The sequence below is a fragment of the Populus nigra genome, chromosome 7 (genome assembly GCF_951802175.1).
Source record: "Populus nigra chromosome 7, ddPopNigr1.1, whole genome shotgun sequence".
Classification (NCBI taxonomy): domain Eukaryota; kingdom Viridiplantae; phylum Streptophyta; class Magnoliopsida; order Malpighiales; family Salicaceae; genus Populus; species Populus nigra.
The window spans coordinates 15,411,034-15,427,109 of record NC_084858.1 but is presented as its reverse complement, the minus strand read 5'-3'; the positions used below and the strand labels follow the sequence as shown (position 1 = coordinate 15,427,109).

At 35.3% G+C, this 16,076-nt stretch overlaps 1 protein-coding gene across 2 annotated transcripts; it reads right to left on the bottom strand.

Annotated features, from left to right (window-relative positions):
* Positions 1 to 2,450: 2,450 nt before the first annotated feature.
* Positions 2,451 to 16,027, bottom strand: LOC133699275 (protease Do-like 7). Of its 2 annotated transcripts, none has more exons than XM_062122477.1 (24): positions 15,614 to 16,027; positions 15,065 to 15,135; positions 14,810 to 14,944; positions 14,589 to 14,647; positions 14,045 to 14,081; positions 13,288 to 13,413; positions 12,972 to 13,061; positions 12,482 to 12,547; positions 12,359 to 12,415; positions 12,213 to 12,278; positions 11,471 to 11,578; positions 10,582 to 10,662; positions 10,391 to 10,440; positions 9,964 to 10,129; positions 9,071 to 9,586; positions 8,466 to 8,648; positions 8,283 to 8,388; positions 7,454 to 7,624; positions 7,298 to 7,377; positions 6,994 to 7,221; positions 6,382 to 6,597; positions 6,039 to 6,196; positions 5,479 to 5,614; positions 2,451 to 2,957 (listed from the first exon to the last, which is right to left on the bottom strand). In XM_062122477.1, exons 1-24 carry the CDS (start codon positions 15,906 to 15,908, stop codon positions 2,781 to 2,783), a joined length of 3,378 nt encoding a protein of 1,125 aa, XP_061978461.1. In that variant the 5' UTR covers positions 15,909 to 16,027; the 3' UTR covers positions 2,451 to 2,780. The 2 variants fall into 2 exon arrangements, with proteins under 2 accessions (XP_061978461.1, XP_061978462.1); XM_062122478.1 differs by having other exon boundaries at positions 5,479 to 5,590; positions 15,614 to 16,026.
* Between the last annotated feature and the right edge of the window lie 49 nt (positions 16,028 to 16,076).

Here is a 16,076-nt window from a genome sequence, read left to right as displayed (position 1 = left end):
GTGGCCACCTCGGGCAGTTCACAGCCTGGAGCTGCCAAATTTGGCAGCTCGAGGTGCACACTTTGAGCCAACGGTTGAGATGCTTCCCAACTGAATCAAGGGCTATAATTTTTCCACAACGTAGATAAGATTGCCCTCTTCCACTTCCTATAAATAGAGTCGGATTTGATGATCTGAGGGGGGGGAAATTCAGGTCCAAAGTCAGCCAAAAACCAGCATCTTCACCCAATTTCTGCAGATTTTTCTTCTTCTTCTTTCTTTCTCTGCCACAGGAAACCGACACCGTCTTCCTCCAACTCCACCGCTGCAACCACCGGCTGAACCACCTCATCACAGCAGCCACAACCCCTTCGGTCAATGAACAGTAGGTAAGGAAGAAGAAGGGAGAAAGGAGGGAAAAGAAAGACCCGAAAGAGAGAGAACGGAGAGAGGAGAGAGAAAGGGAAGAGGAAGAAGAGAGAACCGAAAGAAAGGGAAAGAAAGGGGGAGAAGAACGAAAAAAACCCGAAAGAGAAAGGAACGAACCGAAGAGAGGAGAGAAGAAAGAGAGACCGAAAGGGAAGAGAGAGAGGGGAAGAGAGAAAACAAAGGAGAGAGAAGGAAGAGAGGGGCGAACCGAAAAGAAGAGAAGAGGAACGGGAAGAGAGGAAGGACAAAACCGAAAACAAAAGAAAAAGCAACCGAAAACAAAGAGAAAGGGAGGAACGGAGAGAACGAACCGAACCATTGGAAATAACCGCAGCGCCGCCTGGAGCAGCTGTCCGTGAGCCACGACACCGCCACCGGCCTCCACCGTAGCACCGCCAGCGAAGCCGACAGACCAGCAAGCCACCGCCTCCCCCGCGCCAGGTAACTCTTCTTCACCCTCACTCTTGTGTATTTTTTTTCCTTCTCTGCATGCAGAACGAATAGCGTTCTGCATGCAGGGGTGGGGGGAAAATAATTCCCCCCGCCTGTTTTGGTTGCTGGGCCAGGCGGATCCTGGCCCAGCCCTGCCTTCTGGGCCCGGCCTGGCCCAGAAGGGAATATTAGGTTTTGGGCCGAAATCGGCCCAATCCATTTTGGGGCGAGATCGGCCCAACACCTTTGGGGCTGAGTCCGGCCTAGTTGGTTGGGCCGGCCCAGCCCAGCCCGATTTAATATTATATATTATATATATATTATATTTTGTATTATTTATATATATATATATATATATATATGAAAAAAATTAAGAAAATTCTGCAAAAATTATTTTAAAAAATGTGATTTTGTTGTAATTTTATTACTGTATTTTGATGAATATCGGTTTGTATTTTTATACTGTAAAGATACAAATTCGGTATTAAAATACCCGGTTTTTGTCAAGACATAAAAAAATAAAATAAATTAAAAATATTTTGTTTTCATGCATACGGCCTAGTCTCTCCAATATATATATATATATATATATATATATATATATATATATATATATATATATATATATATATATATTATAACATCATATTTTCATACAACAAAGGAAGTTTCAAAAACAATATATGTATTAGCATGCATTTTGGCTTTAATAACCAGTTTATTCAAGCCATGAGAACTAGGCTAATATTTCAAAAATTCTAAAAAAATCTTTTTGTCTTCTTTTAGTATTTGGAATTACGAATTTACACGTAAAACATATTCCTGATATTAAAAATATAGGTTTTTTACATAGACGTTAGAACGGTTAGGTTTCACCCGATAAGATAAGGACCTCCTTATTGAGGAAGACTTTTCTTAAACCATAGACAGACCAACAACTAGGAAACACAACGAGACCTTGAATTTTATCAGACAAATAAACAATGCAGCTTACCTTAGGTAGGGCGTATTTGGGGTGCTAATACCTTCCCTTTATGCAACCAGTCTCCGTACCCAATTTCTGAGACCAGTTAGGGTTCCTAGTGACCAAAATACTAGGTGGCGACTCCCATTCCATTTTCTACCAACAAAAGACAATATTTTCTTGTCTCCCCACATTTGCCAGATAGATACCATACACATATTTCCTAGATTTTCAAAAAAAAAATTTACTATATTATTAAACTAAGCTTAACACATCAATTTTAAAATCTCACAACCTAACTTTTTACCTGATTAAATTTTTAAATTAAATGATAAAAATATATATAACCAAAATTGATCATCAACTTAAAAATAAAAACTTATTTAAGATAATAATAACACTAAAAAAAGCAAAAAAAATAATAATAATAAAGCATGCAATTTATTTCCTATCAAGAAAAAAACTATTATAAACAATTATCAAACTAAAAAAATATATTCAGTTAATGGATAAGATGTATGAATTAGATAACTCAGGCTACATATTAAACCTGTAAATCAAATTATAAATTCCAATGGAATTATATATTTTTTTTTAAAATTATTTTTTATTTAACTTCTTGATAAACAAAAATATATACAAAAAATTTACAATCACAAAATAAAACATCCGCTTTTGTTCTTATTATAGCTGGCCTCTCATCAGCTTTCCATTCAAATACAGAAACTTCACTTAATTAATGAAATACCATATGCATTGTTGTCTTAAAAGTACAATTATTTTTCAAGACTGTTATTACACATCACTAAAACAGGCATGTTTGCCTGTCAAAAGAAGTCTCAACCAATTAAAGAGCGTGACCTAGTTGAAGTGCAAATCACCAACTGTTTCGTGGACCATTTACGCTCTTGAAGCAGTGTTGCACGTGCAATAGCCATTCCAGGAAAGAACATGAAGTGAGATCAGAACAATCTGTTTATTCATTATTGCAATCTAGAGCCTTTATTGTCTCTCTCCGCCACCTAGCGGTGTTTGGATCAAACCTCAACTCCCATGTAGGCCAGTAGTGCAAGTCCTGCTTCAACGTTAGCACTCGTGGCTTCCCATCCAGATTGATGGTCTTTACACGAACGAACTCATCATATCGTAATCCCTGATAAATGTAATACAGTACAAAGTGAAATAAATACTAACAAAGCATGCAGGATTGTTCCCCGATCAATTATTCTTGTACTGCTAATGCATATTCCGAGATGTAAGTACAGAGAAATTAGAGAGTATCATAAAAAAAAAAATGTTCGAGGAGCGAAACTAATTAGCATGCTAGTACTAGTCTACTCCCACTGTTTGTCTCTTGGGAGTCTTATTTAGAAGATTCTTAAGTGAACTTCTCATGTAAGTTGTGAACAGCTCCACAAAGGACATTCCAATTTTTGAAGAAATATGCAACTAGCTCACAAAAGGTACTCCTATTCACAATGCTTGTCATGGTAAGAATACACACACTAGTTTTTCATGTACTGGTATCTTGTGGGTTACATAATATTATGCTCAACGAAGTCACATCCCCCAAATTCAGACTTCAAAAGTGTGATTTGTATCATAGCTTTAGTAAATTAACAATAAACTAAAACTGCTCAGTGAAAACACTGTACAAGTCCATAATAAAATGTTGAGCAGTCTTCTTCTTTTTCTTTCTTTTTCTTTGTTTTTCTTTGTTTTTTTTATTTTATTTTTTTCCCTTTTTTTTTCTGTTTTTCTTTTGCTTTTTTCTGTGTATTTTTCTTTTAATGAATTTTTTTTATTTAATTTAGTTTGTTAATGTTAATTTTTTTTATTTAGTTATCAAATTTTCATAACACGGATCCCGAGTTTGACGGGTTAACCTGGTTTGACGAGTTAACCTGATTTTTTTTTCTTTTCTTTTTAATTAATAATATAAACTAAAACTGTTCAGTGTTTCACTGTGCAGTCCACAGTGAAACGCTAAGCTGTTTTTTTTTTTTAATTTTTTTTTCTGCTTTATTTATTTATTTTTTTTGCTTTTTATGCCTTTATGGGTTTTTTTTTTTGCTTTTTTTTCTGTGTTTTTTTTCTTTTAATGAATTTTTTTTGTTTATTTTAGTTTGTTAATGTTAATTTTTTTTTTAGTTATCAGACTTTCATGACACGGATCCGGGATTTGACGAGTTAACCTGGATTTGTTTTTTGCTTTTTTTAAAGTTTGACAAGTTAAACCGGAATATTTTTTTTTTTTGCTTTTTTTCTTTTTAATTAATTTTTTTTCATTTAGTTTAGTTTTTTAATGTTAAATTTCTTTCTATTTAATTATCAGACTTTCATGACACGTATCCCGGGCTTAACGGGTTAACCCGTCAATTTTTTTTTCTATTTAGTTATCAAACTTTCATGACGCGAATTTCAGGTTTGACGGATTAATCTGGTTTGAAGGGTTAACCCAGTTAATTCAGATTTTTTTTCTTTTTCTTCATTAGTTTTTTTCTTCCTGTTGGTTTTTTTTCTTTGTTTTTTTTAATTAATCTATTTAATTATTACATTTTTATGACACGACCTTGCAGCCAGACCCACATTTAAGACTCTTGAGTCCGGTGTTGTAGTCAGACTCACTTAAACTTGAGTTATGTAAGTTTAATATTATTATTAATATTATAAATATTACTCTTGGGTCAAGCGTTGCAGCTAAACCAAAAGCTCTTCGGCATATCTTTGCAAAAAAACCCAACACTCTTAGATCTTAGCTTTTTTATATATTTTTATGCTAGAAAAAAATTAACATGTGGCGTGTGCCTTTGTTTTTTTTTTTCTCTTTTTCTTTTTAAGTCTTTTACTGTGGATTGCACAATACAGTTCACAGTGAAAAAGCTGATGCCTTTAGTTTTTTTTTGTCTTTTTTTTAATTATTTTTTTAATTTAGTTTCTTAATATTAAATTTTTTCTATTTAATTATCAGACTTTCATGACATGGATCCCAGGTTTGACGGGTTAACCCAGTTTATTCAGATTTTTTTCTTTTTCTTCATTAGTTTTTTTTCTTCCTGCAGGTTTTTTTCTCTTTGCTTTTTCCTTTTTAATTAATCTTGGGTCATGCAAGTTTAATATTATTATTAATATTATAAATATTACTCTTGGGTCAGGCATTGCAGCCACACCCAAGACTCTTGGGTGTAGTTTTGTCAAAAAACCTAATACTTTTAGATCTTAACTTTTTTTTATATTTTTTATGTAAAAACCATTGACCCGCGGCATCACGCGGGTCATGTAACTAGTAAATACCTAAATGTAATGATGCCTTTACTCTTGTTCTTTCTTTTCTTGTCTTTTTTCCTTTTTTGAAAGGAAAAAAAATCTAATGAAGATATAATGTGCACACATTTTCTTGCTTCCTACAACCCATATTCAAAAAACAGTCATCATGCTCCCGCAACAAAACACGCTGTGAAAGAACTCAAAGCTAAAAGTCAATTTGTTTTAACCATCCGTTTCTGTTCCTTGTATTCTTCATCCTTTTTCCTAATTTACTTCATAGCTTTCCATATATTCTGTTGTTTTTAAGAATTTGCGGTTTCCACTTGGATGGAAGCAAATGCATTGATTGCAGATGCATTCTATAAAAAACAACTCCACACAAAAATTACATAAATGAGTGGCCATACCTTTGTCACATTTACAAAAGCATCCAAGTCAGGAGTGGGTTTTCCATTGACTTGAACAATCCATCTAAGAGCACCTAGAGCATATCTATCTGCAGGACTTCCACGGCAGCACCTGTGAAATTGAGAAATGTCAAACCTGTATTCAATAAGATCAACATTTTCAGTCTTATGTGGTTGATTATCATTGGGGAAAATATGCAGGACAACTTAATAGTTAGAATCATGCCATTCCTCTGACATTGTTTGACTTCTGATTGAAATTGGGTAGGAATTCCTTCGTTGAAGACCATTATTCTTTCATGACAAATTTATATTGAATGTATCCAGCAAAACAGCCATAAACATATCATTACTAAGTTCATCTTGCAAGTAATTAACCAATTTTTTTAAGTCCATTTCCATTCACATCATATAGACTGTAACTGTAAGGCTATATTCTTATTTTTCCAACATTGTAAAGGTAACTCTTATCTCAACATCAAGAAACAGGAAAAAAAAAAAAGGGGTTTTTTTTTAAAAGAAAGAAACAGAACTTTTAGGACTCAAAGAAAAATTCTTACATTGCTGCATAGACACCATGACCTTCACCAGGAAGAAATCCAAGAGCACGAACTGCTGGATGAGGATCCTGAACAAGACAGCCACACCAATTTACTGCTCGTGTTGTACCATTACCATCCCTAATGTCTGTTCCAACAAGTAGATCAACTTCACCTCCCTAGCAAGCCATACAGAAAAGGGCATCAGATCAATTTACTTGCATCAACATCAGAGATTATACCAAACAAGCTAAAATACTTTGCAAACCAGACAAGAGAAATAATAGTTATAATAACATGTCAAACACAAGATAATGATACCTCTATCAGGTTTTAGGAGCATATACATCTGGCATAAACTTACCTGCCGACAAATGGTAATTTTAAGCTTCCCATCACTGTCAACACAGTTCTCTAATGCTTGACATGCATTTTCTACGTCTTGGAAGCAAGTAACTGGCTCTTTGTTGATTGCCAACAACATATCGCCTTGTTTTAATAGATTCTCAGTGTTAGATCCAGCCAAACAACCTTTAACACGCAAAACTTGTCGTCTCATTGGGTCTTTCTTTACAAGTCTCTACAGTAAAATATCAGTCAAGTTTTGATATTCAGAATAATGATACAACGTTGTACTACAGCATTTTTCTGCAAAGCATGTTAAGTTCAAGAGAGCAGTTATCCAGGACAAAAACCAATTGAAAGACATTATATTATCAGAAACAATATTCTATTACCAGAAACAATATTCAATTAAAACAAGATTAAGATTGGAAAATGCTCACTCTCTAAAGCTCAAGTTTAAGACCATCACTTCCATGATTTTTATTGAAAGAATTTTCCATGAAAATGTTAACACACATTCATTTGCAAACAAGCCGAAAGAAACATGAGTGACAGGCTAAGATTGATATGCATTCTCTGGGCACAAGCAGAGACGAAAGAACAGAAATATTTTACTAGGAAGAAGACATACTTGGATCCATTCATCACCAAGACCAAAACTACGGGCCTTTGAAAGCAATCTAGAGCAAAGTTCCACCTCTAAAGTCCTAACAAGTGGCATTGACCTTTTGACACCGTTTATGAGAATAGAAGCCCCATTTGCACCGGATATGATTTTGTCAAGTACTTGGCTAATCATGTAGATTGGGACACCTCGAACAAATTGATGATCCTTTGATGTAGTGTGACTAGATTTTAGCTGAAAATGAAGATTCAAGGTTATTACATACTATCATAATAAGGCAAATCATGACAAGTAGATTAGTGGTGAAAACCTTATTTGAAAAGCTCCCCCATATAGCCTGAACCTTTCCATGCTCATTACATAGCACACCAGTAAATGCATTACCAAAATCTGAAATACAGAACAAAATAAGACACTAAATCTAAATATAAACATGATCTTGGGAAATTCAAATTTATTCTCTTACCAGTGTCAAGCTCAATCACTTCCATATTTATTGCTCTATACCGTGGACGATCAGCATAGCCAAAATTTAATGCGACATAAGGGTTTGTCACAATTGATTTCCTAGACTTTGCTCGTTGATTTTTACTTAACCCAATCAGATATATTGGATCTCCACGACATAATGCAGGCTCTGTCTCAAAAAGCACAAGGATGATCGTTACAGTGAATAGCTTGGATCTACTTTCAGTTTACTTGGAGAGAGCAAATTGAAAGATCACTCACACTAACACAAATAAAATAGGCAAAAAAAGGATGAGATTAAAGGATTCATCAATCCAAGACTAATTAAATAAATGGACCAAGATTGAACATTCATGGATGTGACTCATTATTTTCACTACTAGCATGTTTCTATGGGCTCAAGCTTTTCCCAGCATTGCTACTCAGAATAGTAGTGGTATTGACTAACAAATACAAGGTAGCTGTCAGTTTTCAATGTTGTGGCTTACATAAACAAGTCAAGCTTGAACTTGGACTTGGATCTTAAATTGACCGAGGTAAGCTCAAGCTGAATCTCTAAAGAGATAAATTTGAGTTTCTTTACTCTGTTCAAAATTTGAACAAATAATATTCGGCTCTGCTTGACTCTACTTGGCTTTTTTTGCAGTCTAATAGAAGCCCTCACCCTTGACCCTCCTCCCTCAAGGATGAGAAGAATATGCCACTACTGAAAATCAAAGGTGAAAGCATGCACCTAAATAAGGTAGAAGTTCAGAATTTAAAAAGAAAATAAGTTCTATGGGATCATATAATATCACCTGGGAAAAAATACATAGAGTCAAACCTACCAGGAAGTAACTCAGCAGCATGAACCATAGAAGCACCAACAGCTCCCAGAGCAGAGGGATCATAACCAACAAGAGCATAATTGTAAACAGGATGAAGAAAGACAACCTGCAATGAAGTATAGGCAGTAATTGATATACCCTCAATGGTTTATAACTTCATAGCATTACTTCGAAAATGTTTACCTCCCCTGGAATCTCAATAGGAATTGCAGCAAATGACAGCATCACATCACATGCAGATGTTTCAACGGTGTTCTTGTCAATAGCAACCAATCCCATGTCTTGAGAATGATGTACAACAACACCAGTCCCAGAAGAATGCACTGAATGGATGCCATCAAGCAAACATGATGGTGGCACATTGACCTGCAAGTATAACTATCTAATTAGATATCCCATTTCAGCATTACTTGTCTCTTTTTTTATCAGCGAGATGTTCATAACAGACACTGATCAGATGATGACGTATCTCTGACTTGATAATTGAGAACATAAATCTGTTCAGACTTACACAGAATAAAGCATATCTAGAATCTGATTTCTAAATAAGAAAAATCACTAACAAGCAGATAAATTCTCAGTAAAGAGATGAAGCACAGTAGTTTTGAAGGCTACGTCTAATTCCATTATTGTCATGTTATGTAGCAGCGTTATAGGACAAAGTTCATAAAGCAATACCAGAAACAAATATGGAGGTTTCACAAGATGGTTGACTAGAAGCTGAGACATTTAGCAAAGTAGGGCAGCTGATTGATGACAATAGGAAGATAAAACTTGTCACAGATTACCTCCAATGTTACAAGAGTGGGCTCCACCACACATTCCGCAAATGAAGCATTAGTTGCTGCTGCTATTGCACCTTTATAGCCATTCGAAACTGTAATTTCTGTGGTACCTGGAGTCTCCAATTTCATTTCTCCAATTTCAAGTGAGGAATGGTCAGCAACTGCAATTTCATCAGAGGACAAGTTCCCCTGTACCTGTTGCTTATTAGTTTTAACATCACACTCTTCCCTGGAATGGGCCTCCTCAGAAATATGTTCATAACCGGTTTCTGTTCTCATAATATCATGTGTCAACTCCTGGTTGTTAGCTTGATCCGTACCTTCAACAGGAGTTGATTCACTATTCAATGAAGATGCTTGGCTGTTTAGACCTTGAGTGACATTGCTACTACAAGGTGACAACTGCAGGGTGGTCGGTTGAATAGCAGGCCTTGCCATCCATAAACCAGAACTATCATCCCGTGTGTATATCTTCGGAGCATCGTACCATTCATGACGATCAATTGTGACCAGGGTAGACTGCGGCCATCACAAGAGTTAAGAAAAAAAATTCCAACATCCTAAATTTGTTAATCAAAATAAAAAGAGCGTGCACGTGCACATGCATGCACTTGTAGAGAGATTATCATTCACAATTCTATTGTAAATATCAGAAATTTTCACTTCCTATGGTGCTTTAAACGCAATTTTCCAATTTATTGATTATGGAAATGAAAGTTAAGTCTTTCATTTTCATGTAATATGGTTAGGTAAGTCTTTCATTTTCATGTAATATGGTACAATTTACAAGAATCAATTCATCAAAGACTAGATTTCTTAAACCTACACAACCAAAAAACAAAAAAAAAATACAGTGCAGGCAATGTATGCTGCACATCAGCACATTTAACGCATACCTTTCTTCGATGGCGATCCCTGTAGCTTATATACTCCAATGGCACTCTATCACCCTTACATAGCTTAGACAGAACAGAGATTACATCTTCAAGTTGTGATATCTCATCATCGGCAAACTTCTTGATGATGGCATGACGAGGAATGCCAGCCCTAGATAGCATATATCTGCAAAATAAACAAATTCTTATCATGTAAAAAGAAATGGCCCCTTTGCTATTACATGGTTTCCTTCAAAACAAGCATCAAAGAGTCATCACACAGCTTTCCGTCTCCTTAAAAGCTCATCAAATTACTCAACAAAAACACTTCTATTTTGCCTTGAATTTGTCAATTTCATTCAGGGAAACAAAAAAATTCAGGAGATGATTCATGGAATTCGTAAACTCAATCAAATTAAAAAAACACAGATATCTTGATTAAACTGACCCGGGGTCCGAAACATATACAAGACCACATTGGAAGCAGAAGTTTCTGGCCTGATTCAATTACAAAGTTGCAAGTGTTAAAATGATGAAAAATGATGAGCAAGAGCACGTAGTTCAAACAGAATAAAAAGAACTGCAAACACTTTTATCTGAAATAAATAAATGATTAATAGATGAATAAACCCAACCAACCTGTTGATATGACAAACGGTGTATCACTGCACCACTTACTTCTAAGAAGCAGTCAGGAGTTATCAAGTGCAAATCCTGAACCTGCAGCAAAGGCGCATAAGCATACTAGTTTTTCTCCATACACCTAAGCAACATGAAATACAAGTGATCCCAGGAGAGCAATATGACCATGTAACTACACCAGGATAGACTTAGACATGAATCTATCAAGGACGGACATTGATAGAACATGTGGACACAATACAATACGAACACAAACTTAGAATATTAGAAAATGTACTAGATAAAGTAAATTCACACATTAGTAGAGAAGTCCAAAACACTAAATGAATTACAAAATTACCTATTGCTCTACCTTTGATGCCATCTATTTCACTCTCTCGTTTCTAACAGTTATCTCCATAGGCCTCAGAGAAACACTTAAAAAACTGATTTAATTGGTGATACTTTATTTTGGAGATTGTTACATGTTTTGTGTGCCAACTTTTTGATTTTATCTATTTGAGTGTTCCTGCTTTTATTTTTGTTCTTTAAGCATGTGTACCTTCAATTTGTTTTCTAATCAAGTGCTTCTATTAGATCTGTCAAATATATATAACATGGAAATTGACATCTGACATGTTGACATGTTCACCAAGTGTGCGTGAATTTTTCCATTTATTTCTAATTGAGTCTTTGAACTTTTATTTCCAAGTCAATGCACAACTTTTAATACAGGTATGGTTTCTAAGCAAAACAATGTGTTTTACCATTAGACTAAGGCCAGTCCAGATAATGAGTAAATACTAGAAAGCAACTGCTTACAACATATTTTCCAATGAAATTAAAGGCAATGGGAAATTTTAGTTGATTATTAACAAAATCAAGTTATGTCCAGAGTAAGTTTTACCACTATATTAACGGTTAATGATGTGCCACCCCTTGCAATCTGTAATTCGATCTTTTTGTCAACACTGTCATCAAGCAATGCCTCCAATTTTAAAAACTGAGTAGTCACCTGCAATAAAGACATTTGTCAAAAACGAAAATCAACATATCAATCACTACAGGAGATGTAGATAAACAGAGATTCTCTATTTCAGTAGTATCATCTTCTACATGATCCCAATCAAAATCCTTTCGATACATGAGAAATGGAAAAATCAAGTAAAGTGCGTTAAGAACTCCCACCAGTGATTTTAAAGCCTAAGCTGGACCTGCCCATTTGACTATTAAGGGTTAACCATGGTGTTTTGGATTGCATGTAAATCAACTAACAAGATGCCACCTTTGGTTTAACCTAATCTTTGGACAATTCCCAAACAATAGAAAGTTGTCCTGACCTAAAAATGATAAATAAGTGCAGCCTCTGAATGTTGACTAGGCAAATGTATGGTAGAGAAGTCTGATTCTCATGCATAGACAAGTTTGTTAAAGAAAAAAGGGGGGGGAAGCATATATAAATCCCATATCTAAAGAAGGAAAGAAGAGGACATACAGGGAAAACAAAATAAAAGAGAAGAAAAAACAGAGAAAATACTATAATGGCAAGTCAGCTAAAAAATCAATGTAGCGATTTACATGCAATGCATCAAGATTATTCATTACAATGGATCAAGATTCAGTGGTGTGAGATTGAATGCATAACTTACTTCCCCATTCACACGCACAAGCACATCCCCTGACTCCAATTGCCTATCAGCTGGCCCACATGGCACCTGAAGAAGTTCATGATATTAGGAAAGATAAAGATAGTTCTTTGACAATCTTCAATTTAAAAACACAAAAATGTTCTCACCACAGAGTCAACAACCAACATTCCAGTTTCACCTGGTGCAGAGGCTTGCCGCACCATCTAAACAAGACAGCAGAATGAGCCACCCGCCATTATTCTTAACAATTCTATGCGAGGAAGAAATACCTGCTCTGTTTCATTCGGAAGACCAAGCCGGCGTGTCTCATCAAATCCTTTATGGAGAAACGTTACCTATATCATGAATAGCTAAACTCATGTGAAATTATAAGGAAAAGAAAAACCCATATTGTAAATCAACATACAAATAGGATAAAAAAGCAAAGCGTCCATATTGCTAAAACCAAAAGGTGGGATGATAAATTTATTACCATTGGAGGGGACCAAATATTTTTATTGAAAACTATTTTCAAGACTTTTTAAGACATTAGCTTAGTTTTATTTGATAAAACAGAATGAAGGACTACAGAGCAAGGGGGGTAATGTTTCCATCTTCCAACAAAGTATAGTTTTACTGCCAAATACGATCTTTCCACGTGGTTAGCATTAAAAGAAATCTGGCCTAATGTCAAATGCAAAATTTCCATCTATGTTCTAGCATAATGCAGTATAATACTTGAAGCCTTCAAGAAGCATGAAAGTAACATCAACTACAGACCTGAAGGGTGCCACGAGGTATAGAAACCGCTTCCCATTTGTTTTTACAGGCATCTTTGGACTTCTGGAGAAATGCCAATGCCCTAACAACCTGCATATCAAGTAATTATGTGATTCAGTGCCCAGGAAACACATAATTTTATTCAAAATCAGGTGCTTATGTAAAATTAAAGGCTTCATATATTGCAAACCAAAGTAACAAAGAACGGAGGACTTGAATTTTCATTAGACGCCCTGCTGCATGATTTACCATCCATTTCAGACGAAAACTTAAACAGACCATAATGCATTAAGCCATTCATTAAATAATAACATACTCTCTCTAAATGTAAATAGAAGGCTGATGAAGATGATACACTGCCCCCAGCGTTCAAGGCCACTGCCCTCCCTTGCTTATCAATCACCGGGGAACCACTAGAACCACGCTTAGTTCCGGAGGCTGCCTGAAATTAAAGTGAAACAAATATTAAAGAACAGTTTATTAAATGGTCTGTCTGGAGAAGTTTTATTGCACATAAAGAACCAATTGACTGTTTGGAATCTGCTACTCATAAGATTTAGGCTTATCCCTTATAGTCATAACCTTGTATAAGGATCTTAGAGTAAGGACTAGTAGGTGGTTCAGTTACCGCCTGTGATGGTACCAAACTGCTTGAACCAGGGAATATTCGTCGTAGTAGATAACAAGCTCACACTGAGCTGGACATTAAAAGTATCACTGCATATGTTTTAATTTTATATTTTTTTATGTATAAAGGCAATTTGAAATAACAAAGAAAAAAAATGGCTGTCAACAACAAACAGCAAGATATGGAACTTTCAGTGGTTGTGACCACTGAATAAATCTTCCATGCAACTATAAGGAAAGGAGAAAGGGATATGCCAAACTAGGGCAGTAAAAAACCATTAAATGAAACCTAAATCAGTTCAGACTTCATCTTTAAAAGGCACCAATGTCAAAGTGTCAAACTAATTATGAAAGGAAAATGAATTATTGATTCTGAATTCAAAATGATTCAAGCCATAGATAACTGTTTGCCTCAGATTGCCAGCATGATGAATTAAACTACTTACTTGCATGTAGAAGGTATTGAAGTCATTATAACCATCTCTGCACCAAACAATAGTCATTGTTAATCTTTATGATTAAGCATCTACAGGTCAGTTGAGTGAGTTTCCATGTATCATGGACCAGTCAACACTATGATACTAACTTATTGTTCAAATATAGTTTGAAGAGATAAGATGTGCCAAATAAAACCATAGAAGTAAAGCTAGAAAATTTAACATCACTCCACTTGCAATTCAGAAATAAATACTTTATAGAACATTCCAAGGGCGAGCTTATAACCAATTCATCTAGTTAGCTGTTACTATTATGCGGGGATGCGTGACCTTTTTCCTTGCAAACACATACATGATTGATTACCCACGTACAGTTATAACTTTCTGGAGATGCATATTAGCTAAAAAAAATCATGCAACATGATAAATCACACAAAATCCCTATAATCATCACTCATAGATAGCATGATGGACAATGAAGTCATCAACGTATAATAACAACTTGCAACTTTTAGTAAGGGATTCAAGCAAAAGATTAGTGAAGTTGCTATACCTTCTATAAGTAGGTGCATTTCTATCCAAACGAGCAAGGGTACCGGCCAAAATGGAAACCTATGAAATTGATGTTACCAGCACTAATTAGAAACTAATAACTTAACTCTCATAACCTAAATAAGTACTAAAACTCCAACCAGCTAGCAAATTTAAAGGTGCAAATTCTCATATACAAGTTTTGGTAAACAAATAAATAACAAAATGAGAAGTAATGACTACCTTCTCGCAGCTATCATTGCCGATAACTCTGATTTCAAGCCCAACAGAAGCAGCTTCTGGGGCAAGAGGAATCTCCTCATACTTGTGAAATTGTATTGCACTAGGATCATAACGAAAGAATCCAAAATCATGAACCTGATAGAAATTGGAGAAACATAGTATATTAGTGTAACTCACATGTTATGCAAAACTAAACAAACCCCATTTTTGTAGTCTTCACAATATGCAAATAAAATACAAAAAATAAAAACTCACAGGGTCTCTGTAAATTGGATACACTGGAATTTCTTCATTGTTGACAAATATAGCCTGGGCAACTACAGGGCCTACAACACCACAACCATCATAATTAAAAAAAATTAAAAAAAAATAATAATAATAATAATTAGGATTTACATTCCAAAAGCAAATAATTAAACAAGTAATTCATATAGATTATCAAAAGTATATTTAAGAAAATAAACTCAAAACAAAAATTGAAAAGGCAAAAATGTAAGTCATAATGCAAAATGTTTTCCTCGTTAAGCATCATGTCACGTTCCCAAAACAACCAACCTCATCAATGAATAATCGACAAGAGAAAATTGCAATCACAAAGCCACCGATTTTTAACCAAAAAGAAAAATAACACAAATATCAAGGGCAATAAAGTAAATCCACTTCGATCATTCGCATAATACCAATCTTACCCTTTTTCCCGCGTTTTTCTTATTAACCAAAAATAAAGAAAAGCAAAGGGAATTCAACTATCAATAAGCACAATCACAACAAGAAGAATGATCGAGTAGTGATAGTAGAAATTACCAGGCTTGACGACATGTCGGTTAGTGAGAATGATACCGCGATTCTTATCAACAACAAACCCAGTGGCGGACCCCGAGGAAGGAAGTTCGGTGTCGAAGGAGCGACACGCGTTGGTTTGCAAAACCACCACAGCGGGGACCACCTTGTTGATGGCGTCTCTCCAGTCGTCGGTTATGACTTCCTTCTCTGGTGGCAACTCGCTATCTAACTCAACCTGATCAGTCGATTCCTGGCTTCGTAAGTCCATGGATTCCATCTCTGACTCTAATATCTCTCGCGAATTTGAGTCTTCCATTCTTGAAATTGGAAATGGGATTGGAAGCGGAGCTGATTGACTTGGCCTCCCTTTTAAGTCGTTACAGGAGCAGGTACAGTTTTGGAATTTGCAATTTTTTTTTTTTTATGGTTTGGTGTTGGTGGTTTTGATGATAAATACGATGTCAATGTCGTAAGACGTAACGAC

Bases quoted from the DNA above. Each gene is read 5' to 3' on its own strand.
- LOC133699275 (XM_062122477.1), bottom strand. From the start codon at position 15,908: ATGGAAGACTCAAATTCGCGAGAGATATTAGAGTCAGAGATGGAATCC. The intron at 12,416-12,481 runs GTATTTCTTCCT...TGTCTTGTTTAG, and splicing joins TTCCGAATGAAACAGAGCAG to ATGGTGCGGCAAGCCTCTGC. The intron at 2,958-5,478 runs GTATGGCCACTC...TACATTTATCAG, and splicing joins CTTTTGTAAATGTGACAAAG to GGATTACGATATGATGAGTT.